The following is a 24,684-nucleotide window of genomic DNA, read 5'->3' as shown; positions in this document are numbered from 1 at the left end:
AATATTGCCAAACACACTGCAATGGATGGAACAAATAAAAAGCAAAATAAAGGGCGCAAAACAGAACCCAAGACATGTCAAACAGAATTGGTTGATGTATCTGGCATTCATTCTGGTGTTGGTTATATAGTTATTTTTTTCGACAGTGACACAAAGTTCAAACCAGGGTTTTAGTTTATATCAAATGATTTGAACACTAAAATGACGTAATCAACTCATTTTTCAAACTAATTTTGTTGACCTATTGCTTATTTATTAACTTTTTTTAAGTCGTCACTGAACCATGAAAATGAGATCAAGGACAATGGACATTTGACAAATAGAAACTTCGTAACATGAGGCATATATATACAAAGTATGAAGTATCCATGTTTTTCTTCTTCTATAATAACAAGCTTTTAAGAAGTTAGCCAACATCGCCGGATCACTATCCCAAAGTCGAGCTTTCTGTGACAAAAACGCAACAAAACACAAAATCTAAATACTGAGCAATAAACTGTGAAAATGAGGTCAATAAAACTAAGACTGACATGCACATCAAAACATATTTCCTGCACAAAATATAGTACACATAATGCATACAGAATAAGAAAAGAAAAAAAAAACCTTTACTGTAGCCACTGAACCATGAAATGGTCAAGTCAGATAACACCCTGCCAGTTGGACATGAACACACCTTACAATCCTTTCATAAACCCAGTATAGTAGACCTATTACTTATAGTATCTCAGATATGAACTTAACCTTGTTCACTGATCCATGAAATGAGGTCGAGGTCAACTGAAAACTGTCTGAAAGAATATGAGAAATTACCATTACAAAAAAATCTTGAAATATTTCAAGTTGTCACTGAAGAATTAAAATGAGGTGAAGGTCAACGGACATGTCACAGACGGAAACTTCGTAACATAAGGCATCTATATACAAGGTGTGAAGCATCCAGGTCTTGCACCTTTGTCTGGAGCAGGGTCTGCTTACCCTTCTGGAGCACCCGAGATCACCCTTAGTTTTTGGTGGGGTTCGTGTTGCTTAGTCTTTAGTTTTCTATGTTTTGTCTTCTGTACTATTATATGTGTGTTGATTTTCAATCTATGAGTATGACTATCCCTCTTTCCTAAAATATAAATCTTTTAAGAAGTTAGCTTATGCAGCGACAGAACACTATCCCTATGTTGAACTTTCTGTGACAAATGTACATGTTTCCTGTATGTTCATGACATGTCTTCTAGTACGGTTGAATGATGATGCCACCTTTTATCCTGAACCAAAAGGGTATTAAAGTTGGGGATTTTAAAGCAATTTTTGTACATGCATCTATGTGAAGTTTGAAGAAAGTTCTAGATCCTGATCTTAAATGAAGTTTTGTTCAGTGTAAATAATCTTGAATTATTTGTAAATGATCATGCAGATTGTCAAATGTAAAGCTGGAACAGAAACTATCTCTACATGTATCTAAAGTTGTTTTGGGGATTACTGTTATAAATATGCCTTTTTATGTATTAGAGAATGGAAAGAATTTGTGTACATGTGCACAGGGATGACTAAGATATATTAGGTTTTGACCATGACTTTTAATGAACTGTTTCTTTCTTCTAGTTGTGGTGACTTACTAATAAAAAATTGAAGACAAACACGTATAATAATTTCTTGCGTCCAAAGCGCTTTTCTGGATTTACCTCCATCAGAAACGCTCAAAGCCAAACATTTGAAATCAGAAGATGTATAGTACCGAAACTGTTGAAGAGCTATAAGTCAAAAATACCTAAAATAAAAGTGTTATAATGAAACAACTATCTGCCCAAGACCAAATGAAGTAGATTAAAGCAACTAATGGTCACCACAGGGCAGTCAATAAGTTGATTTATCTAGGTTTCTTCTATAAAATCAGCATGTGTATAATAAAATATAATTACTATGTATTTCAATAAGGGAACATCTTTATGAAAAAAGAATTATCAAGGACTTTTAACCAAAACCAAAATTCCATCTCTTTTCACGACTTATTAACTATGGTGAAATTACATTCTAAAAACTTGAAACCAATACAATTTTTTTTTATTTTCATGTTCCACTCTGAATTCACATTGTGACTTAAACCAAAAAATTAAAAATGATTTCAATTTTTTGTTATCTGCAAATCAGCAGTACAAGTTTATCAGGAAGTAAGACTGGTTCCCGATTTCAATATTCAGTATGTTACACATATACCAATATAACTTTGTGACAGCGTATGGATATCAGCTAATACATGGAACGTAGTACCGGCAACTAGGATAATTAGAAATCTACTGAGGAAAACATTCCCTCTAAATCAAATGGCAGCTATTATTACATGTGTATAATACTTTTATGTTTTATTTTCCCGATCAAACATTGTAGTATATATATTTTATCTGAATATTCTCACACAATATTGCAAATGCTTATATAACAAGCCAAGACTAGACATATTCAACAAGAGGCTCACAGCCTATCTCATCAGTTATTAATATGTTCACTCTATACAGTAAACCAACTCATTTTCAAAGATAATTTTTTGTTTCTATAATTTAATTATAGCTGGACTTTTACTAGATTTACTTAACTTTAATAATGTGTTTTAAAATTGTTGATGAATTCAAAACAGAAAAAGACATATTTGATATTGACATGTTCAAAAACTAATTGTAATTTTTTTTCAAAATTTTCTACATCTGAATGTCACAAAATATTAATGGTGAAAGTAAGTTGGTTTACAGTATATACCACTGGAAACCAATTTTTGTGGTTGGTGGAAAAATAGCATTTTTTGTGAATATTTGATTTTCTGGTTCAACATAAGTGAGCATGCAAACCTGTAGAATATTTCCAAGTACTTTGTTGGACATTTTAATTCATAGTTTCCATTTACCCATGTGATAAATGAATCCACAGATGTATTTCATAAATGCAAAATAAATCCCCCTTTTCTTTATATGTACATGAACAAATCTCAGTCAAAATTGTTCTTCAAATCTAATATCAAAATTAATTATGTTTAAAAATATCAAAAATAAATGTTTCTAGATTACCACAATAAAAAAAAATTTCAGCTTGATTTAAGGAATGACTGTAATATTATTTTCTGTCTATAGATGAAGAAATAACATCAAAAATGTGACACACACTGAATAACCCATGTAGCTTGTTATGTAAAGTGTGCATCAAATTTTTTAAGTTATTTCGAATAGACAGAAAAAATAATAGTCATTTCTTATAATTTAATTCTTAATTTCATTTTAAACAGGAGTAAATCATGACAAAAAACATTACATGACAAAATTATGTCTATGAGCTTGATAAACAAAACAAAGTCAGCCAATCAAAATTAAATTAGATGTATATACTATAAACCAATTAATACTGACATGATTTTATACTGGGTAAAAAAATACCATTGAGAATAATGTTTGGTAACAGATCATCATAACTTGTTTTAGTTTTTATCACTTGATCCAATGGTAAGGAAAAAAATCAGTTTTTGTTGTCCAGAAACACAATAGCTATTGATACTCAAACGAACATCTGTCAAATGTTTTGGCAAATTATGTATGTTGAAGGTTTCTTGCAAAAGACTTTTATGGAAAAACATAATTTTTTTGTCACAAGACAAATTGATTTTTCATTCAGTCTAGTTACAGTATACTACATGTACTACATGATCATATTGCTTGAAAAATACCTTTCCCTTTCAAATAATTATATGTGTCAATAAATCTAGGAAAAGATTATGCCGGTTTCAACACATAAAATGTTTATGACAATATTCCATCCAAAACGTAAAGCTCACATTAGAGTCTAAAGGGAAACAATAACCAATTAATTAGGTCTCATATGCAAAATAGAAATGTTCTTTTTTGTTCAGTTTACCATAAAAGACAACTTAAAAGGTATTTACAGCTAATTTCCTACTGTGTGTAAAGCAATACTTTGGTTAGCCTGCTTTCTTTGTTTGTATATTGTACAATTGTAATTGGGTCAACGTCCTATCAAATTTAAATATAGTATATAACTGGTTGAAATATGCATATATATATTGTTTGAAGATGACCATGTTGAAAAATTTAATAACAAAGCTTGAATTTACATTTATACAAACAGAGCAAGCAAGCATACCAAATTTTAAATCTACTAGCAGTAGGAAATTAGCTGTAAAACATATTGTAAATCTAAGCAAAAAGATCAATGACTGGTACATCATATGGTTCTATGCCTATAAAACAACAAATATGCAAAATATAAGTTTGTTCTTTTTTGTTCAGTTTACCATCATGACCATGAAAGATAAAGGTATTTACAGCTAGTTTCCTAATGTGTGTAAAGCAATACTTTGGTTAGCTTGCTTTCTTTGCATATTGTAAATGAATTAAAGTTTATACAAACAGAGCAAGCAAGCCTACCAAAGTTTAACTCTACAAACATTAGAAAATTAGCTGTAAAACTTGTTGTAAATCTAAGCTACAAGATCAATGACTGGTACGTCGTCTGGTTCTATGTCAATAAAACAACAGCTTTCATCCCCCATCCAAACAACATCATCATCAACTTCTTGTAGCATGATTACATCATCATCAATTTCAATGTAACGAAACTGTTTCTCTTCATTATCTATTATTTCCTTTTTGATTTGATGTGACTCTAGTATCTGCATCCTGTCCGACTCTGAATGACATTCCATTTTGGTTCGGAAAAGGTCTCTACCAAGATCTGATTGTGAATGGCGTACGAGTTTACCATTGAAGAGATTTTTCCCCATATCAGAAGGAGTGTGACAACCTAATTTTCCGGTCTCCTCTATCATTTCCCTTTTCACTGAAACCAGAGAAGGTGAGAAACAATAAAGTTTCCTTGGATTGGCTGTTTCAGCACAATCCAAATCTTGCAATTTTGAGATGACGTTTTCAACTCTTTCGTTGTACTTTTCTTGTGCATTTATAGCCTCCTGTTTAATTGTTTTACTTTTTTCAGTGCACTCATCTTCACCAGTACTGGTAACACTTTTCTTAGACCTCAGTACTTTTTTAATGTTGTCAATTTCCATTTGGTGATTGTTCTCTTCTACAGCACTAATTGCTTCCTGTTTAATTGTTTTATTAGTAATACTGTTCTTCTTCAGTGCCTTTCCATCATCTTCTGTTGTCTTGGTAACCTTATTTCTAGACCTGAGTCTGCTTTTAATGCTGTCAATTTCCATTTCCCAATTGTTCTCTTCAATACTGTTTGGCTTCTGAGCCATGTTATCTTCACTAGACTCTGATGCAGGTTTCAAAATATTATCTGACTTGTTCGATTTTTCTGTTAAAGCAGTTGTGTGTTTTGAGGGCTGTGCATTTTCCTTTCTAGATACTGGCGAGTTCATGTGAACATCGTCAGGTTCACTAGAAGATTTAAAAGAAGACCTGACATTTTCTGTTTCTAAGGTTAGTGAAATTCCCTCCTCTTTGACAATACTTGGAACTTTTCCTTTTTCAGATGGTGACATTTCAACAATATGTTTGTCTGATACCCAAGCTTTGTCAATTATTCCTAAATCCTCTAGAACATGTCTTGTTCTGTACTTGAGTGTTATTTTTCCAAAATTTCTTTGACCCAATTTATACCTTATCATGGTAATCATTCTATCTGTGTTCTCAAAAGTACAAATTCCTCTTCCTTCTCTTGTTGATACTCCAATGCCACCTAACAACAAATAATTGTACATATTTAAAAGATGGGACTCAATAATCAATACGAAAAATCCCTGAAATTCTAAAACAAAGCGCACTAACAATTCAAATTGTTATGTCTAACATATCCACTTTATATACTATGGATTTATTATTATTCATTGGATAACAATTTTCGTGGCTTTCGTGGGTACAGGTGAACCACGAAATTTCATGTTCAATGAATAACAAATTTTCTATAGGTTTATATGCAGACTTCGGCTAGACCACAAAATTAAAAATATAGATATATACAAACATGCAAGTTTTCCGTAATCCAAGAAAATAAATGAATCCACAGTATATATTATATTAGACATGTTAGACCTACAAAATGTAACAGTGTTACAAAACTTGTGTCATGCATTGTTCCATCTCTGCAATTTTCAGATGGCACAATGCCCACCTTTTTAGAATGTGCCCTTATCCATATATCTTGGTGTTTTGCCCTTTAAATGATCCACCCTTTTCTTTAAACAGCAACAAAATTTAAGTTAATGACTGATGATTTTAATACTTTCATACAGGTTAGCCTTTGAATAAACATGTTAAAGTTGGTTTAAAACTATATTTACAATCAAATGGATTTTGACATACTGTGGATTCATTCATTTTCATGGGTACCAATTTTCGTGGATTGCGGAATCCTTGCATATCTTTGGATAGGATTTGATGGTTCTGCCAAAGTCTGGATACAACTTTATAGAAATATATATTTTTATCGGTAATTCATATATTTTCCCTTTGATCTTACTGCCTAATATTTTCGAGTATCAACGTACTGGCTGTATCACTGAAAATATTAGGCAATACATTGTGTGACGTCATAATTACCGATAAACAGAATAATAGGTAGTTTCGTTTCTGATACTAACTATATCATGTGGAATATCTTAACTCACCCTAACGGGCTTGTCCAGATATTCCACATGATATAGTCAGTATCAAAAACTCAACTACCTATTATTCTATATATATCCAACATTTATATTTCGTGGTTCACCAAGGCCTGTACCCTAGAAAATTGGTATCCAATGAATAATAATGAATCCGCAGTACTGTAAATTAACTTCTGTTACTTCATTCTCTAGTAATTATTAGTTTTGTATCTTATAAATACTGATGATTCATAATTACTCCTGGGGTACTTGAAAGCCAATATATTTATGTCTCATGAAATAGATTTGAATCAAGTTTATTTTCAAAATGCACACTGTCAACCGATAATGTTCATATGACCTATCATGGTTAACTTTTTACAAATTGTATCTTGGATGGAGAGATGTCTCATTGGCACTCATAACACATCTTCTTATATCTATATATGGCATGTATGGCAAGAGCTCATGTTGACAAAAGTATGTTGTAACCTATTGTAGTAAAGTTTAATTGCTTTATTCCATTTGTCATGTACTTACATTTTCATTAAATAAAAATTGTGGTGTGTTGTTGTTTTAAATTCTGTTATAAAATTTTTGTACCCTTGTGATGCATTGTACTGTGGGTTCATTATTATTCGTCGGATACCAATTTTTTGTGGAGTTCGAGGTAACCAGGGAACCACAAATTCAAATGTCTATGAACGAATTACAATTTTTTTTTATAGCAATGAATGCAGACTTTTGAAAAACCATGAAATCAAATATCCTGGAAATGTGAGTTTTCTTCAATCCATGAAAATTGGTACAATGTAAACACAAAAAATAAATGAATCCTCAGTAGTTTGAAATTCTTGATGGGTGTTACTCACACAACAAACGGAAGAGGTACTTTATTTATGAGACATAACTGAAAACAAAAAAAATCATACCTCTCTTTGAACAATCTTGCTTAGTTGCTTGCTGATGTACAGCTCTATCAGAAAGATTTCTTGGCGCTGTTTGGATGAACTGTCTCTGATATGTCTGGAAGCACCCATCTTCAATGGCTTCTAAACATTCAAGGGTTATTGTACCAAGATCTGACTTCCAATTTTTAGAACCTTTGTCCTGTTAAAGAAAAAAAAAAACAGTTTCAAATTTATTTCATAAACCTTCTGAATCTTATATAGACATGATAGATATAGATAGATGTGGTATGAGTGCCAACTCTCCATCCAACAATGTCCAAGTAACAATAAATATAAAAGTAAACCATTATAGGTCAAGGTACGGCCCTGTTTACAATGTTGACAATGGTAAAGTAGTTATGTATTTTTACTTTTTACATATAATTCAATACTAGCATCTGAACTATTTCAAACATCTCAATCTGTGGATTCATTTATAGTTGTTGAAACCAAATTCATGGATTTAGGAACTCTTTTTTTTGTGCATATTGGTTTTCTAAAAGTCTGAAGCCTATTTAAACTTTTTACTTCATGGTTCACCTTCACCCACAAAATCGATAAACATTTGGTATCTCATGAATGATAATGAACACAAAGTAACAACATTCTACTGGAGTATAATACTTTTAAAAATTACAAAAAAATGTTTTGGACTGAAGAATGCAACCTCAGACTGTAGATAGACATAAATCTTTTTTTTCTATGACTAATTATATTTAATCAATTGTTAACATTGGGATCAATAAATAGTACCAAGTCATGGAGAATCATTTCTTTCAGTTCTTTAATTTGTGCTTATATTGTATGTAAAATAACATTTTATTTTTCAAAGAATGTTAGTCTACTATTAAATGCAGCTAACTAATTTAAAATATTGACAAACCTTTGCAAGTATTAAATTTGAGAATAACATACCTTTTGTGAAGTGATTTTTGGCAATGAGAACAGCAGCTCTTTCACAGTTCCTTTTCTGTTGTCTTTAATACCAGTGACTTTACTGCAAAATAAAAGTACATACTCTATACTGTTGAATAAATCAAATGGTACAATCAAGGCTTGATATCTATCTATTAATGAATGAAAATACTAAAGATTTATTGTCTATGTGTTGAGTTTGCTAATTGTACTACATACATATGACATATCACTAAAATCAGATTTTTTTTTGATTTTTTACAATCGGAGACACCAAGAAAATAATAATATTGGCATATGACATATATCATACTTATGAAATTATATAAATTTTTGTTGAAATTCTAGCACAAAAAGATCTTGATGTTTCAAAGAATTGGTGATGAGGTTTTTTTAACAACAATTTGTGTCTGGATTTCAGAATCAAAGTGGACAGATTGAAATATCTCTCCTGCTTTAAACATGTAGACAAATCATGATTGATTTTTATGTTGAAAGACTTTAAGATAAAGACTTTGCTACAAATATCAAATAATTCTAGCACTATCATGACTATCAAAGCAATCATGGCAATTATCCATGACAATTAGGTGACAGTCAGATAAACTCTGCCAGAAAGACTTGTACACCTTACTCTCATCCCATACAATATATAGACATTTAGGTCTGAAGTTGTTCACACTCATGTACACCTAAGAACATATGAGAAATATAAATGTAAATAAGTTAGGATAAAATTGAGAATGGAAATGGGGAATGTGTCAAAGAGACAACAACCTGACCATAGAACAGACAACAGCAGAAGGTCACCAATAAGTCTTCAATGCAACGAGAAATTTCCGCACCAAGGAGTCCTTAAGCTGGCCCCTAAAATATGATATTTCAATTTTCAACATGGATGAATCAGCTTTTGCTTATTGAGAGATTTGCCCTGATAATTGACATTATACAAAATGTACTAAAGTTTCTGTATGAGATGTCTGCATGATGTTATAATTATTATTTTATAAATATTAAGTTACCGGTATATTTCTTTTAAATGTGTTTCTTGATACTGACAATATAAAATTGACTCCTCTTTGAATAGTGTCTCCTATTTTGCAGCAATTTGTATCGATTCAAATGTATATTAAACTTAAATGGAAAAATGTCAGACAATTAAGATGGCTGACTGTATCAAGGAGGTCTGAATGATGTTTATAGAATATGAAGAAGAATGGAGGAAAATTTGTAGGAGTAGACAACAAAATATAAAGAATATAAAAAACAGTCAAATTCAATAAAGACCCCCCCCCCCCCTCAATCAAGACCCTCGCTAAGATCAAATGAGTTTTCCTTTGGTTCATTATAATTAGTACATGTGGGAATCTTATTGCTCAATCTTTATTTTATCCATGTTTGGTGGTTTGTAGTTTATCTCCTTTATTGTGGTCTTTAATCATTATCCTTTGAATGGGACATGTAATACTGTTTTTAGATGTTTTAAGTTCCATAAATAAAACCAGATGCTCCGCAGGGCACAGCTTTATATGACCGCAGAGGTTGAACCCTGAACGGTTGGGGCAAGTATGGACACAACATTCAAGCTTGATTCAGCTCTAAATTTGGATTGTGATTAAATAGTTGACACAGGATAGGTTTCTGACACAGAATAAATGTGGTCTAATGAACTTAAAATTTTTCTTTTGCCTTTGAGCAATTCACTATGCTGTTGAATATTAATCTTCTCAAAAAAATGTTTGAAGAAATTTTCTTTTTATTTATGAAATCTGAAATGAGAAAAGTTGAACCCCCCCCCCCCTCTTTTTTTTCACATCCCCCTTTCCCAAATATTAAAATGTAAAAAGAGTGCTTGTAATCACTGAATGGTAAAGATTGTTTTAATTTATTAGTTGGTAGTAAAATTGAGAATGGAAATAGGGAATGCGCCAAAGAGACAACAACCCGACCATAGAAAAAAACAACAGCAGAGGGTCACCAACAGGTCTTCAATGTAGCGAGAAATTCCCGCACCTGGAGGCGTCCTTCAACTGGCCCCTAAACAAATATATACTAGTTCAGTGATAATGAATGCCATACTAATTTCCAAATTGTACACAAGAAACTAAAATTAAAATAATACAAGACTAACAAAGGCCAGAGGCTCCTGACTTGGGACAGGCGCAAAAATGCGGCGGGGTTAAACATGTTTGTGAGATCTCAACCCTCCCCCTATACCTCTAGCCAATGTAGAAAAGTAAACGCATAACAATACGCACATTATAATTCAGTTCAAGAGAAGTCCGAGTCTGATGTCAGAAGATGTAACCAAAGAAAATAAACAAAATGACAATAATACATAAATAACAACAGACTATTAGCAGTTAACTGACATGCCAGCTCCAGACTTCAATTAAACTGACTGAAAGATTATGATTTCATCATATGAACATCAGGCACAATCCTTCCCGTTAGGGGTTTAGTATCATACCATCATCTGATCATAACATATATGAGAAGAAAATAACCCGTGTCATGCCAGGCCAAAATTAAAAATATGTTTGTTTCCCCTCCCCCACCCCGGTCAAAAATAAGCCCCCGGTTCAAAAAATCATTTTCCACAAAAAAATCGAAATGATTTTTTTCCTGAAAATAATTTGTTTCCATTTTTGGAAAGTGCTTGAAAGCAGAAGGATTGATAATCTAAATAAATACACTCAAATTGAGCACAAACAACTGATAAGTGGCCTGGACTGGACAAGTCAAACCATTCATGTGACCATGCTATGACAATCACATCGTTAAAAAAAAAAAAAAAAAAAAAAGGACCTGCCTTCCTGGTCTGTTACAAAGGGTAGACCCAGAGGAGGGGAAACAGACATTCTTTTAAATGTGGCCCCAACAACTGGTTTTTGAATAAATGTGTTTAGTTCTGATGCAAAGACCCTATAAGTGAATCAATATTAACGCCAAAATATGCAATCTTTAATGACCTGACAACAGTATTGTAACTATATCCCTTCTTAATAAGTCTATTCAAAGGTTTTGTTAGTTTTTGAGGTGAATGCTGACACCTTTGTACTTTATAAAGAATATTTCCATAAAAAATTGGATGTGAAATACCTGAACGTATAAGAAGTCTGCATGTTGAGCTATATTTACGAATGATGTCCTTATACCGATGATAAAATTTAGTAAATGTTTTGACTAGTTTGTGATATCGAAAACCCTGGTGTAATAATTTTTCAGTAATACATAAATTTTTCTCGTTAAAATCGAAAACATTGTTACATACACGAGCAAATCGTACAAGTTGAGATATATAAACACCGTAAGATGGTGACAAGGGAACGTCAACATCTAAAAATGGATAATTAACGATAGGAAATGAAAAATCATCTCTTTTATCATAAATTTTAGTATTCAGCTTTCCGTTAGTGATATAGATATCAAGATCGAGGAAAATGGTAGTAATATACATTGTATATTGTATAAAACAATGATTTAAGTTGATTCAACTACTATTCTGGACAAAGAAAGATAACTCCAATTTTCAAAGAATATTTCATAACAAGAGTGCACATGCTGAAATGTCTCACCTTCTATACTAATCATTGATGTTATGTTGATAGTCCTAAGTATAAAGCTAAGCTTTATTACAACTGTCACATAAACTTAACATTAACCAAGATAACTAAACAAAGACCAATGAACCTTGAAAATGAGGTCAAGGTTAGATGAACCATGCCAGGCAGACATGTACAGCTAACAATGCTTCTATACAACATATATAGTTGACCCATTACCAGATTACTTATAGTTTAAGAAAAATTAACCAAAACACAAACACTTAACACTGTGCAATGAACCGTGAAAATTAGGTCACGGTCAAATAAAACCTGCGCGACTGACATAAAGATCATAAAATATTTCCATACAACAAATATAGTTGACCTATGGCATATATATAGTAGACTAAGTAGTAGATAAAAAGACAAAAACTCAAAAACTTAACTTTGACCACTGAACCATGAAAATGAGGTCAAAGTCACATGACATCTGCCCGCTAGACAGTTACACCTTACAATCATTCCATACAACAAATAAAGTAGACCTATTGCATATAGTATGAGAAAAACAGACCAAAACACAAAAATTTAACTATAACCACTGAACCATGAAAATGAGGTCAAGGTCAGATGACACCTGCCAGTTGGACATGTACACCTTACAGTCCTTCCATACACCAAATATACTAACCCTATTGCTTATAGTATCCGAGATATGGACTTGACCACCAAAACTTAACCTTGTTCACTGATCCATGAAATGAGGTCGAGGTCAAGTGAAAACTGTCTGACAGACATGAGGACCTTGCAAGGTACGCACATATCAAATATAGTTATCCTATTACTTATAATAAGAGAGAATTCAACATTACAAAAAATTTGAACTTTTTTTTCAAGTGGTCACTGAACCATGAAAATAAGGTCAAGGACATTGGACATGTGACTGACAGAAACTTCGTAACATGAAGCATCTATATACAAAGTATGAGGCATACAGGTCTGCCACCTTCTAAAATATAAAGCTTTTAAGAAGTGAGCTAACGCCGCCGCCGGATCACTATCCCTACATGTATGTCGAGCTTTCTGCAACAAAAGTTGCAGGCTTGACAAAAACTGTGCAATTGAAAATTTCTTGCTATTGCACAACACTTAATATAATAATTTTGGACCCTTGAAAACTGGGCCCATAATCAAAAATCTACATGTTTAGATTCAGCATATCAAAGAACCCCAAGAATTCAATTTTTGTTAAAATCAAGCTAATTTTAATTTTGGACCCTTTGGACTTTAATGTAGACCAATTTGAAAACAGGACCAAAAATTAAGAATCTGAATACACGGTTAGATTTGGCATATCAAAGAACCCTAATAATTCATTTTTTGATGAAATCAAACAAAGTTTAATTTTGGACCCTTTTGGCCCCTAATTCGTTGGGACCAAAACTCCCAAAATCTATCCAAACCTTCCTTTTGTGGTCATAAACCTTGTGTTTATTATTTTTTTATAGACTTCTATTAACTTATACTAAAGTTATTGTGCAAAAACCAAGAAAAATGCTTATTTGGGACCTGTTTTTGGCCCCCAATTCCTAAACTGTTGGGACTAAAACTCCCAAAATCAATCCCAACCTTTCTTTTTGTGGTCATAGACCTTATATTAAAATTTCATAGATTTCTGCTTACTTATAAAGTTATTGTGTGAAAACCAAGAAAAATGCTTATTTGGGACCTTTTTGGCCCCTAATTCCTATACTGTTGGGACCAAAACACCCAAAATCAATCCCAACCTTCCTTTTATGGTCATAAACCTTGTGTATAAATTTCATAGATTTCTATTTACTTTTACTAAAGTTAGTGCGAAAACCAAATATTTTCGGACGATGACGACGACATGATACCAATATACGACCAAAAAATTTTCAATTTTTGCAGTCGTATAATAAGCAGGAAGTACACAAACCAAGAAAAGTGGTTTAAACAAGGTATTTCATACTTTTTTTAATATGTAATTATCATCAATGATCATTGGTGAGGATCATAGTTGAAATAATCTATAAATAGAAATATGTCCAGGGGTGTGGAAATATTTGTTGTGACCACTTGTCCCCGGGCAAGTGAAATTGTAAATTTTGATTGTTCGAAAGAAAAATTACTTGCCCTGATTTCTTAATGAATTAGGAAAGTGGAAGATGTATTTTACTGTAAACGTGTATGTTTCTCAAACAATTTTGAAACACAATGGACTTGGGTCTTTGTATGTATATTAGAATGATAAAAAGATAAGTGGAGTATAAGTAGACCACTATCATACTATGAGCTATATAAAAAAAAAAAAACAGCTCTAAATTAAAAGAATCTAGAGGCCAATATTGCAATGTTTTTCAATGCTAGCTTATATACTGGGAGATTATATCATGGCTATATTTTCTTCACTGTGAGCCAGTGCAAAGTTTTAAACTTAATAAGGGGATGAAAACCAAATAATTGATGAATTACTCAATTGTTGATTGTTGTCTCCTTTTACCCCCCAAAAAACTTTTGGTGGACCAATTGTAAATTTGAGATTTATTTTAGATACCTAAGCAAAATCAAAATTTTATAGAACTTTAAAATCCTCTATTCGTGTTTTTTTTCATGATATTTGTGTTTGCCGCCTCTGATTTCCGTTTCTTGACTTCCAAGCGATGACCTACATTGTATCTTAAGATGCTTATCCATCTCGACCGGTCATTTAGTTTTCATTCTTGAGAAATCAGTCTTCGAAATTAATAATGACCATTTTCGGTGTACCGTTGCTATAACCTGATCAACGATCCCGGATCAATGGGAAAAAATCACAGAATATGAATGAAACCCAGATCCACATACCTATTTTTTTGTTTGAAAATCGATCTGTGTTGATCATTGATGGAGTTTTACTAACATGTTGTTTTCATCTTGTTATTTGATATTTTTTCTACTTTTGTGAATGGATTTTGGGGACTTTTCTATATGATTATATAAATCAACAATGTCAAGCATCATTTTTTTACTTGTCCACGGGCAACAAAGACACAAAAAATTGCTTGTTCGGTCAGTCAACTGTACGAGTCGGGCGAGTCCGGCATAGCATTTCCACACCCCTGATTTTCTTTTGTTTGTTACATCTTCTGACATCGGACTTCTCTTGAACTGAATTTTAATGTGCGTATTGTTATGCGTTTACTTTTCTACATTGGCTAGAGGTATAGGGGGAGGGTTGAGATCTCATAAACATGTTTAACCCCGCCATAATTTTGCGCCTGTCCCAAGTCAGGAGCCTCTGGCCTTTGTTAGTCTTGTATGATTTTTAATTTTAGTTTCTTGTGTATAATTCGGAGTTTAGTATGACGTCCATTATCACTGTACTAGTATACATATTTTTAAGGGGCCAGCTGAAGGACACCTACGGGTGCAGGAGTTTTTCGCTACATTGAAAACCCATTGGTGGCCTTGGGCTGTTGTCTGCTGTATGGTCGGGTTGTTGTCGTTTTGACACATTCCCCATTTTCTTTCTCAATTTTATAATTAACCACCTGGCATATAAACATTTTTTTCTATTAAAGATGTACATGTAAAATAAAAAGATATTTTTCAGCATGAATCACCAACAATGATGTCAATCATATTGAATAATCCCCACCCAGAGTGATTTTTAACTTTAATCAATCTACATTTTCTGTACTTGTATATGTTATTTGTCCTTACAAAGACTGCTCTCTATAACTTGGAGGAAATGGCTTCATCCATATTTGTTGACCATCCACACAAAACCTTAGGTAGCAAGGCAGGGTCAGCCTGTTCTTAAAATTTCCAATAATTTCAAATGGAGTGACTGGATAATGCTGCAATAAACAAAACAGGATATTAATTTGAAAATAGAAATTTGATGTAACACATTCTTCGAAATTAGCACAGGACTGACAGGACCAAGGGTCCGGAAACGGTCATATATGCCAGTCTTGACCTAAACTGAAAGTATTTTGTCCTAAAAGAGTAATTGGGATTTAGGACAAATTTTATTTTTTTACAGAAATAATTTCGGTCATTCAATGTCATTTCGTTGAGATCGAGTTTCTAACATTGTCTAAATCGCCATTTTGAACTTATTTTTTGCTTGTTATCATTTTCCTGTAATATTACTGCCACTCCAGTAAAGTGTTATAATCCTGAGGGCCCTCCTAATAACTATAGTAATGCCTCGGGGAAATATTGGCTAATGATCGCTAATCTCTTTACCTGTGGGCCATTTTAAAAAAAATGAAGCAAAAGTGTGACATAGGGGGTCCAATTTCAAACTCAATATTTTTCATTTCTTTTTGTCTTACCCTATTACCGATACTTTAAATTTTATAATTCCAAAGTTTCAAGCAGAACGAAACAGACACATTGAATAATCTTAAACTTTAATAACATACATCTCAAAACATTTGAACAGAAACCATACTACTTATAAACAAGTTTGGTAATAAAACAGTCAAGAAAACATCGCTCAAACCTTTTCCAAATGAAAGTCAATAGAATAAGAAAAATTTTAAAACCAAAATTTCCATCTTTTCTGCTAAATCATATAATAACAATCAAATTGAATAGCTTAATTTAAAAAAAATAATAATAACTAGTGATTGAAGTTTTTGCCAATAAAAAGAATCTTAATATATTTCAGTTAAAATAGTAAACTTTGAAAGCCCTGAGTTTTTGTGATCATTTGGAAAAATAAAAATGTCATTTCATTGTACCGTTTTAATGTAATTGTATGTAGAAAAAGCCTTCTATTTTCAGTATTTTGTCACACTCCTGACATATGTTACAAAGATTGAAAAATGCTTTAAACTTGCACAAAAATTCACTTAACCCATTGCTATATCATTGATTTCAATTACTGACATCTTTTGCCATAGAACAGGACTTTCTTTTTAGGGCCATTTAAAAAAAATACACAGAAAGGCACCCAAAAATGTCAGGAGTGTGACAACTGTCTTTAAACATCTACCAAAGAATACATATTACTTAAATATTTTCTTCTTCTTTTTTTTCAGAAGTGACTATTCCAAAGAGAAGAAAAAAAATTATTACAACTGTGATATGTTTATATCATAAATGTGGGAGTGCATTATATATGTCAGGAGTGTGACACTTTTTTTAAGACATTTTCTGTCAATTCATAATTTCACAAGGACAAGTCCCACAAGTTTCTTTGTGTTAGAAATGTTGAAACCAAGTTATATTCCTATCATGTACCTCTTAAATGTGTTATTTATCATGATTGTTTTGGCACAATGAGTTTTAATTTGTAATTTTTCTATTTTTTGTGCACAGTAATGCAAATTTATCAAAGGAAATAAGTGTGTACAACTATAATATCATATAGGAAAGTGAGGAAATGAATTTTGTGCAAAAAAGAACAATCATTTTGATTTAAAATGGAATATTTAAAGAAGTTTCAAGGATTAACCATTTAGATGTAATTCGTCACACTCCTGACATGAATTTAACAATTTAAGAAAAATATGAAAATTCGCTTTATTTTTAGGACAGATAATTGAAAGACAGCTAGTAAAATGAAGAAACTCTTGGTAAAACTTCCATTCCTTAAAACATCTACTAGATTTGCTGAAATTAGCAGGGCAAAATTTTCTAAAAGAAATGATTCAAAGAAAGAGACTTCGAAAGAGAGGACCCGTAAATACTGGCTGAATCTGAAATTAAAAAATGAGGAGTTGGAACATCTTAAAATAAAAACTTATAAAACCAAGCTAACAAAAAAAAGCTTAAAGAAAGAAGAACTTTGAATCCCAAATTTGATAAACAATATAAAGAAAAACAAAAGCAGAGAAACAGTAGAAAAAAAGGAAGATTGATAAAAAAGAAGTTGGGTTGAATAAGGACTTAGAATCGAACAAAAACAGCTCAAAAATTCAAATAAGAACAGATCTGTGACTGTGTCAGATTCCAGATCTACAGTGAGAAAACCTGCACAACACACAAGAAAACAATTGCCACAAAACAAAAATGCTTATAAATGATCTCTTCAAGAAGGCCCTTTCTTCTGGGTGTAGCATTTTTAATGATGTGTTTCAAAGTACTCGTCCAAGCATTTTTGTTTTGTGGCAGTTGTTTTCTTGTGTGTTGTGCAGGTTTTCTCACTGTAGATCTGGAATCTGACACAGTCACAGATCTGTTCTCATTTGAATCTGAGCTGTTTTTGTTCGATTCTAAGTCCTAATCTATTCAACCCAACTTCTTTTTTATCTTTCTTCCTTTTTTTCTACTGTTTCTCTGCCACTGCCATTGTTTTTCTTTATATTGTTTATCAAATTTGGAATTCAAAGTTCTTCTTTCTTTAAGCCTTTTTTTGTTAGCTTGGTTTTATAAGTTTTTATTTTAAGATGTTCCAACTTCCTCTGATCATTTTTTAATTTCAGATTCAGCCAGTATTTGGGGGTTCTCTCTTTCCAAGTCTCTTTCTTTGAATCATTTCTTCTAGAGAATTTTGCCTGGCTTATGTCAGCAAGTATAGTTGATGTTTTAAGGAATGGAAGATTTACCAAAAGTTTCTTTATTTTACTAGCTGTCTTTCAAATATCTGTCCTAAAAATAAAGCTGATCTTAATATTTTTCTTAAATTGTTAAATTCATGTCAGGAGTGTGACGAATTACATCTAAATGGTTAATCATTGAAACATCTTTAAATATACCATTTTAAATCAAAATAATTGTTCTATTTTGTACAAAATTCATTTCCTCACTTTCCTATATAATATTATAGCTGTACACACTTATTTCCTTTGATAAATTTGCATTACTGTGCACAAAAAATAGAAAAATGACCAATTAAAACTTATTGTGTCAAAACAATCATGATAGATTACACTTTTAAGAGGTAAATGATAGGAATATAACTTGGTTTTAACATTTCTAACACAAAGAAACTTGTTGAACTTGTCCTTGTGAAATTATGAATTGACAGAAAACGCTTTAAAAAAAGCGTCACACTCCTGACATATATAATGCACTCCCACATCTATGATATAAACATATCACAGTTGTAATAATTTTTTTTCTTCTCTTTGGAATAGCCACTTCTGAAAAATAAAGAAGAAGAAAATATTTAAGTCCTATGTATTCTTTGGTAGATGTTTAAAGACAGTTGTCACACTCCTGACATTTTTGGGTGCCTCTCTTTGGTGTCCAATAAAACAATAAAATGTGTGATTTAGAGCACCAACATACCCTTAATTATAGTGCTAATATACCAATACAAACTTATTTCCCATACTGGCATTATTGGACTTTAAAACATGGTTATAAGGAAGCTTAAATTTTAAAAGTGTCATTTTTTGAAAGACTTTATTTTTTGTACATACCTTCACAATAAAGGTCAGTGATTACTTATCTTAAAATTTTATTGGACAAAATTACAAAAATATTTACCGTAAGTATGTATGTACTGGTAAATGCCTCCGATATCCGAAGAACCCCTCGAAAGCTGCGAGGGTACAGTGGCATCCATGTACACTCCCTAACGGGATTAATGGAGATGTGTCACTAACGTATATTTATACGACAATTATTTTTACAAGGACAATCAATCCCCACCCAACACAAAGGGAGTGCTAGGACACCGGGTAGTCTGTTATTAAGGTGGAGGAAGCCGAAGTACTCGGAGAGAACCACCGGGCCACTCGGTGGAAACAGACAAACCAGAGAGATATCAGAAGATTGATCTCCAGGTCAAAGTAGGGGACAACTTGACCAACCGAGGCCCCCAACGTACCCATTCTAGTTTAAACTCCGGTTTGGGTACCAGAGATGTGTGTGAGAGGGTGAAAATTACCCTTCTAATGTACTGATATTTTTAGCACCCCGAGTGAGAATCGAACTCGGGACCTTCAGCACTGTAGCCATCGGTCTTAACCACTAGACCACGAACTCACACAAAATTCTCTTCCGCAAATAGACACTTAAGACTAATAATGTAGCAACTACCAGAAATATTTCAGTATAGCATAAAAACGATCCACCTTTTTCAATTCTACTTTGAAAATTTCTATTTTTTTAAATGTCACGCTAAAAGCGTCACACTCCTGACAAAAATGGCCTGTTTTTAAAACATTTCTCTGCAGTGGTTTGAGATATCTTCATGAAACTTGGCATGCAGCTAGCCCTGACTATCCTGCATTTTATAACACCTGTGTTATAATTCTAAACTTAACTAATTTAAAAATATACCACAAAAAGTAAAAAGCTTCATTTTTTTTGAAATCGCCCCTGTGTTTTTAATTAAATTTTTTATTGATCACGAGCTCAGAACTAATATTTTAAAGAAATTTAAAGTTCATAACAACTGTCTGCATTATTTAATTACTTTTCTCAGCTTAGACAATTGTCAATTCTGATTTAAAATTAAATTAAAATTAAATTAAATTACGTACTATAATATAAAATATTGTTTTACTACAAACACATGTGCTTTGTTTACTAATACGCATGCTTGAAATTCTCATCCGCAAATAGACACTAAATCGTAAATTCAAAATGATTTCATGCTAAATAAAACAAGTCCAACTATTATAATTAATATTCAAACACTATTAAAGGTAAAACAGTTAAAAAGCCGACAATTTCCTGTGAATTTGATAAACAAAACTAATCCCGGAAATGAGTCCGAAATTGGTCGTTTTACTATTGTCGTAAAACATCCGGTTATAATTTTTTCTTCAAAATCGAAAGAAACGTAAAATCATTTCATTTTTAAACTGTTGCCTTCCTTTTATTGCTCAAGATCGATTTTAAGGAAAATGGTAGGGAAATTTCTGAAGTAAATGCAATGCAACAGTTAAACAAGTTCGTTGATGCTACGAGTATGACTGTATGAGCATACACACAATCTTTGTTTGAAAAAGGGCACCAACTTTTAACCCAAAATGACCGAAATTAGGTGAAAAAATTTCCGGATCCTTGGACAGGACATGTTCTGTAAAATATATTCAGTCTGGTCAAATTTGGTCAATTACTAATACAATCCTAAGAAAACATTTTGAATGTGAATCTAGATCTCCTGTTTTGACTGGAAACTGCTTTTTGAATTCTGTCTGTATATTGCACAAAAAAAATTTGGCAAAAGCAATAAAAAAACAAATGGAAAATTAGAAAATATACATGCATTATATATAATTATAATTAATAGGGACAGAAGAATTTGGTCTAGTCTAAGATTACTCTTAAGTTTGTTACAATAGGGCTCTTCAAGGTTAGTTCGGCCATATTGGATAGGAGGTAGATTTTCGTAATGCGGTAAAAATGCGGGAAAACATCATTAAAACAGAGCAATTGCTTGGAAACACAAAAAAGATTTCCCATACTTTCATACTATTTCCACCTCTTTCTAAAAAATCTGCCCCCTATCCAATTACATGTATATGGCCGAACTAATATAACCGTGAAGAGCCCTATTGCCGAGTTTACTAACCTTACCAACCCCTAGTCCAAATAATTATGACATCTTAAAAGGCTATTATATATATCCCTAGTAAGATCAACTATGGAATATGGGGCAACAATCTGGAACCCATACATGAAAGGGGATATTGACAAACTAGAACGTATCCAAAACAGAGGCATACGATTCATCAAGAAAAACTACAGGAGTCGAGAAACAGGGTCGATAACTAATATGAGACGCCAACTTGAAATGGAGACGCTAGAGGAAAGAAGACACAGCCTCCGTCTTATCCTGATTTACAAGGTGGTTGAGGGTCTGGTGCCGGCTCTACCAGCCCACAATTTTGTCATACCAGCAAGACCTAAACGAACAATAAAAGCCAAAACTTATTCAAACTGTGAAACTGACAATATTATCGAACGTCAAGTTATCAATAACACCAAAGGACTTAAAGTACCAAATAGCAACAAACCACAGTACAAACATTCATTCCTTGTGGAAACAACTATTTACTGGAACCAACTACCAGATAAAGTTGTGCATGCAGGTTCTGTAGAGGCATTTAAGACCGCTCTACAAGAACACCGCCCATAACATCGGCGCTCTTCTCCACCGTGTATAAAAGCCTAAACAGGATTCTACACGTACCACTACAGATACAGATATACAGTCTAGTCACCTAATTTCGTGGATACATAAGTTCGTGGACTTCCGGAAATCCTAAATATCTCGCATGCGTATTATTGTTATGACGTCATCAATGGCATGATTTGATTGCTATAGGATATCCCTACAACAACAACTTACAAAAATGAATCGCGACGTTTCAAGCAAGGTAAGACTTATTACTTATTTATTTAATAAACAAAATGGCTGATTTTACTTATTTCTTTATTTGTCTTATTTCCAACGACCTCAATAACTTTATTCCCAAGCTATAATCCCAAATCCACGTGTTGTCTGATTACGCTACTTTCTAATGAACAATATCACATGATAAACAAGGAGATTCCCTGTCAGCCAAAAAAATCTATGGAACGCAATCAGTGTCATATTCTTATATGTTTTAGATGAATTTTAACAATAAAAGATGACTTTTGGTTAATCAAATGAACTTCAAAAAGGAGTTATTTAGCACAATTCTTGTAAATTAAGTTCAACTAACGTCGATAACTGAGTTTTAAAGAGGATTTGTATAAACAGTTTTAACTAATGGTGTATATATTTGTTTTGTTTGGAAAAAAAATAGAAGATTTTTGTATCACAAAATAATTAATTTTCATTTTTTATTATTTACAGGTTCAACTTAAATGGCAGAAAAATAAGCTGAAAGAAACTGAAAATAGCAATTATGATATATACATTTGTAAATTATTGGACTTTTATTTATATTTACCATTTACTATTGACAGTTCTGTATTAACAGTTGGACTACTTTTGAGTAGTGAACATTTGCTTGATTTTAATAAATGTGAACTTTATCTTCTGGGGGGGAAATAATCATGATTCCAAAGGGAAAAAATGACTAAACTGTAGCCTAAGATTTTTTTTTTTTTATAATTAATGGGAAGTAAAATTACTTTTAAATCTGTTACTTATAATTATTTTAATAATATTTAAAAAGTTGAAAAAAAAATCATTTTTTTGGTGTTTCAATTTTTTTAAAGAATTTCAGGCTCAATAAAATAAAATTAAATACTTTGTCTTTAAACAATGTTTTATTTAATTTCACTGATCTGAAAATGTACAAAAATATGCTTGTATGAAATTACAATTATATGCTCACCACTGGGCTTCCATACTGTATGTTCTTCTTGTGTTATTTTTAGAAAGAACTTTTTCCACGAAAATAGGTGACGTACTTGGCATCATATGCCGATTTGTGTACACTAGAAATGTAGGTCATATAAAAAAAACCTAGCTAACGGTAAGAATCAAACTAACTTGTATTATTTTAATGAAGTTCTAAGGTAACATTATCGACATATAAAACAAATTGTTGTTTTTTAGTTTTACCGCATTCCGTGTAAATAGTCTTATACATGTATCCACGAATATAGGTGACACTACCGTATATTTTTTTACTTTTGACTCCTTACATCGACGGAAGGAAAAGCAAAAAAAATAAAATAGCCTCCCAAGACGTCATAAACATTTGGACAAACGTTGCTATGGATAGTAAACCTGGCAATTGTAACAAACCCCTGTGGTCCAATGGCTGTTTTACCAGACAAGCTGGGCCGTAGGACGTCATAGCTCGTCCCATAATAGCTGCATGGCGGCAAATTATGGTGGGGTTGTTCCCTAGTCCAAATAATTATGACGTCTGGCAAGGCTATTTTTTTTTTTTCTGGACGAAGGCGTCCCAGAAAAAAATTAAAATAGCCTTGCCAGACGTCATAATTATTTGGACTAGGTTGTTCCCATGTCACATGCATGTTGTCAGTTGATAAAAATAAAGTAGATGGGAACCTTACACTATTTGAGATTATTTGTGCTGAGTGATTTTTCGCTTTAGTTCCTCAACTTAGTTGATTGTATCCAAAAGGGATTAGCAATTAGAGGGGTACCCATGAAACAAAATGTTTGTTTTTAAAAAATGAACCTGTTGATAGCCTTCATCATCCGTATCCTGTATTATGTACGACGATTGAGAGTGTAAGTTTGCTTCAATGTATGTATCTCCGTCTGCCTTGTATTCAGGTAAAGGCTTGCCACCAACCAATACTGAAAATGAAAATGTTGTTTCCATGCTGTCAAATATTATCAAGCGGGAAAAATTTAAATAATCAACATAGAGTGACTTCCCTTGGGACCAAAAACTCTAAAAGTAGGATTACTGATCCCGCGCGTATACCCAATTCACTGCTGCCATTTACATTTTACATCTTAACTTCTATATTTTGAATATTACATTTATATATTGAATGCCGAATTTATAGTTTTGCTGAAGTTGATACCCTGATAATTTTCACAGATTTGAATCATGCTGATACATTGAAAAATGACCTTAGTAGCCAATTTTCAACACGAAGTCTGCAAATTTGACGTTTTAGCCATTTTAGCCTGTATTTTACACTGCAATATTAAAAGCCTCTCGCTTCGATTTTTAAAATAGCTCAGGAACCTGTATTTTTGCAACAACAGTCATTATGTTTCGTTTAAATGGTGTATACTGTTGTGTATATTCATTGTCTGCCCCGGCAA

The 24,684-nt window shown here is 32.4% G+C and overlaps 1 protein-coding gene across 1 annotated transcript; it reads right to left on the bottom strand.

Moving 5' to 3' along the window:
- Window positions 1-2,118: 2,118 nt before the first annotated feature.
- LOC143069099 (uncharacterized) lies at window positions 2,119-24,281 on the bottom strand. Its single transcript, XM_076243556.1, has 5 exons — window positions 24,083-24,281; window positions 15,741-15,877; window positions 8,467-8,548; window positions 7,534-7,711; window positions 2,119-5,697 (listed from the first exon to the last, which is right to left on the bottom strand). The coding sequence occupies exons 1-5, from the start codon at window positions 24,227-24,229 to the stop codon at window positions 4,472-4,474; spliced, it is 1,770 nt and encodes a 589-aa protein (XP_076099671.1). The 5' UTR covers window positions 24,230-24,281; the 3' UTR covers window positions 2,119-4,471.
- Between the last annotated feature and the right edge of the window lie 403 nt (window positions 24,282-24,684).

This window comes from Mytilus galloprovincialis, chromosome 3 (genome assembly GCF_965363235.1).
Source record: "Mytilus galloprovincialis chromosome 3, xbMytGall1.hap1.1, whole genome shotgun sequence".
NCBI lineage: Eukaryota > Metazoa > Mollusca > Bivalvia > Mytilida > Mytilidae > Mytilus > Mytilus galloprovincialis.
This window is presented reverse-complemented; position numbering and strand designations above follow the sequence as displayed.

Excerpts from the sequence above, each read along its gene's own strand:
- LOC143069099 (XM_076243556.1), bottom strand. The coding sequence starts at position 24,229 with ATGGAAACAACATTTTCATTTTCAGTATTGGTTGGTGGCAAGCCTTTA. Across the intron at positions 7,712-8,466 it reads CAAAAATCACTTCACAAAAG|GACAAAGGTTCTAAAAATTG; the intron begins GTATGTTATTCT and ends TTTCTTTAACAG. Across the intron at positions 5,698-7,533 it reads GCAAGATTGTTCAAAGAGAG|GTGGCATTGGAGTATCAACA; the intron begins GTATGATTTTTT and ends ATTTGTTGTTAG.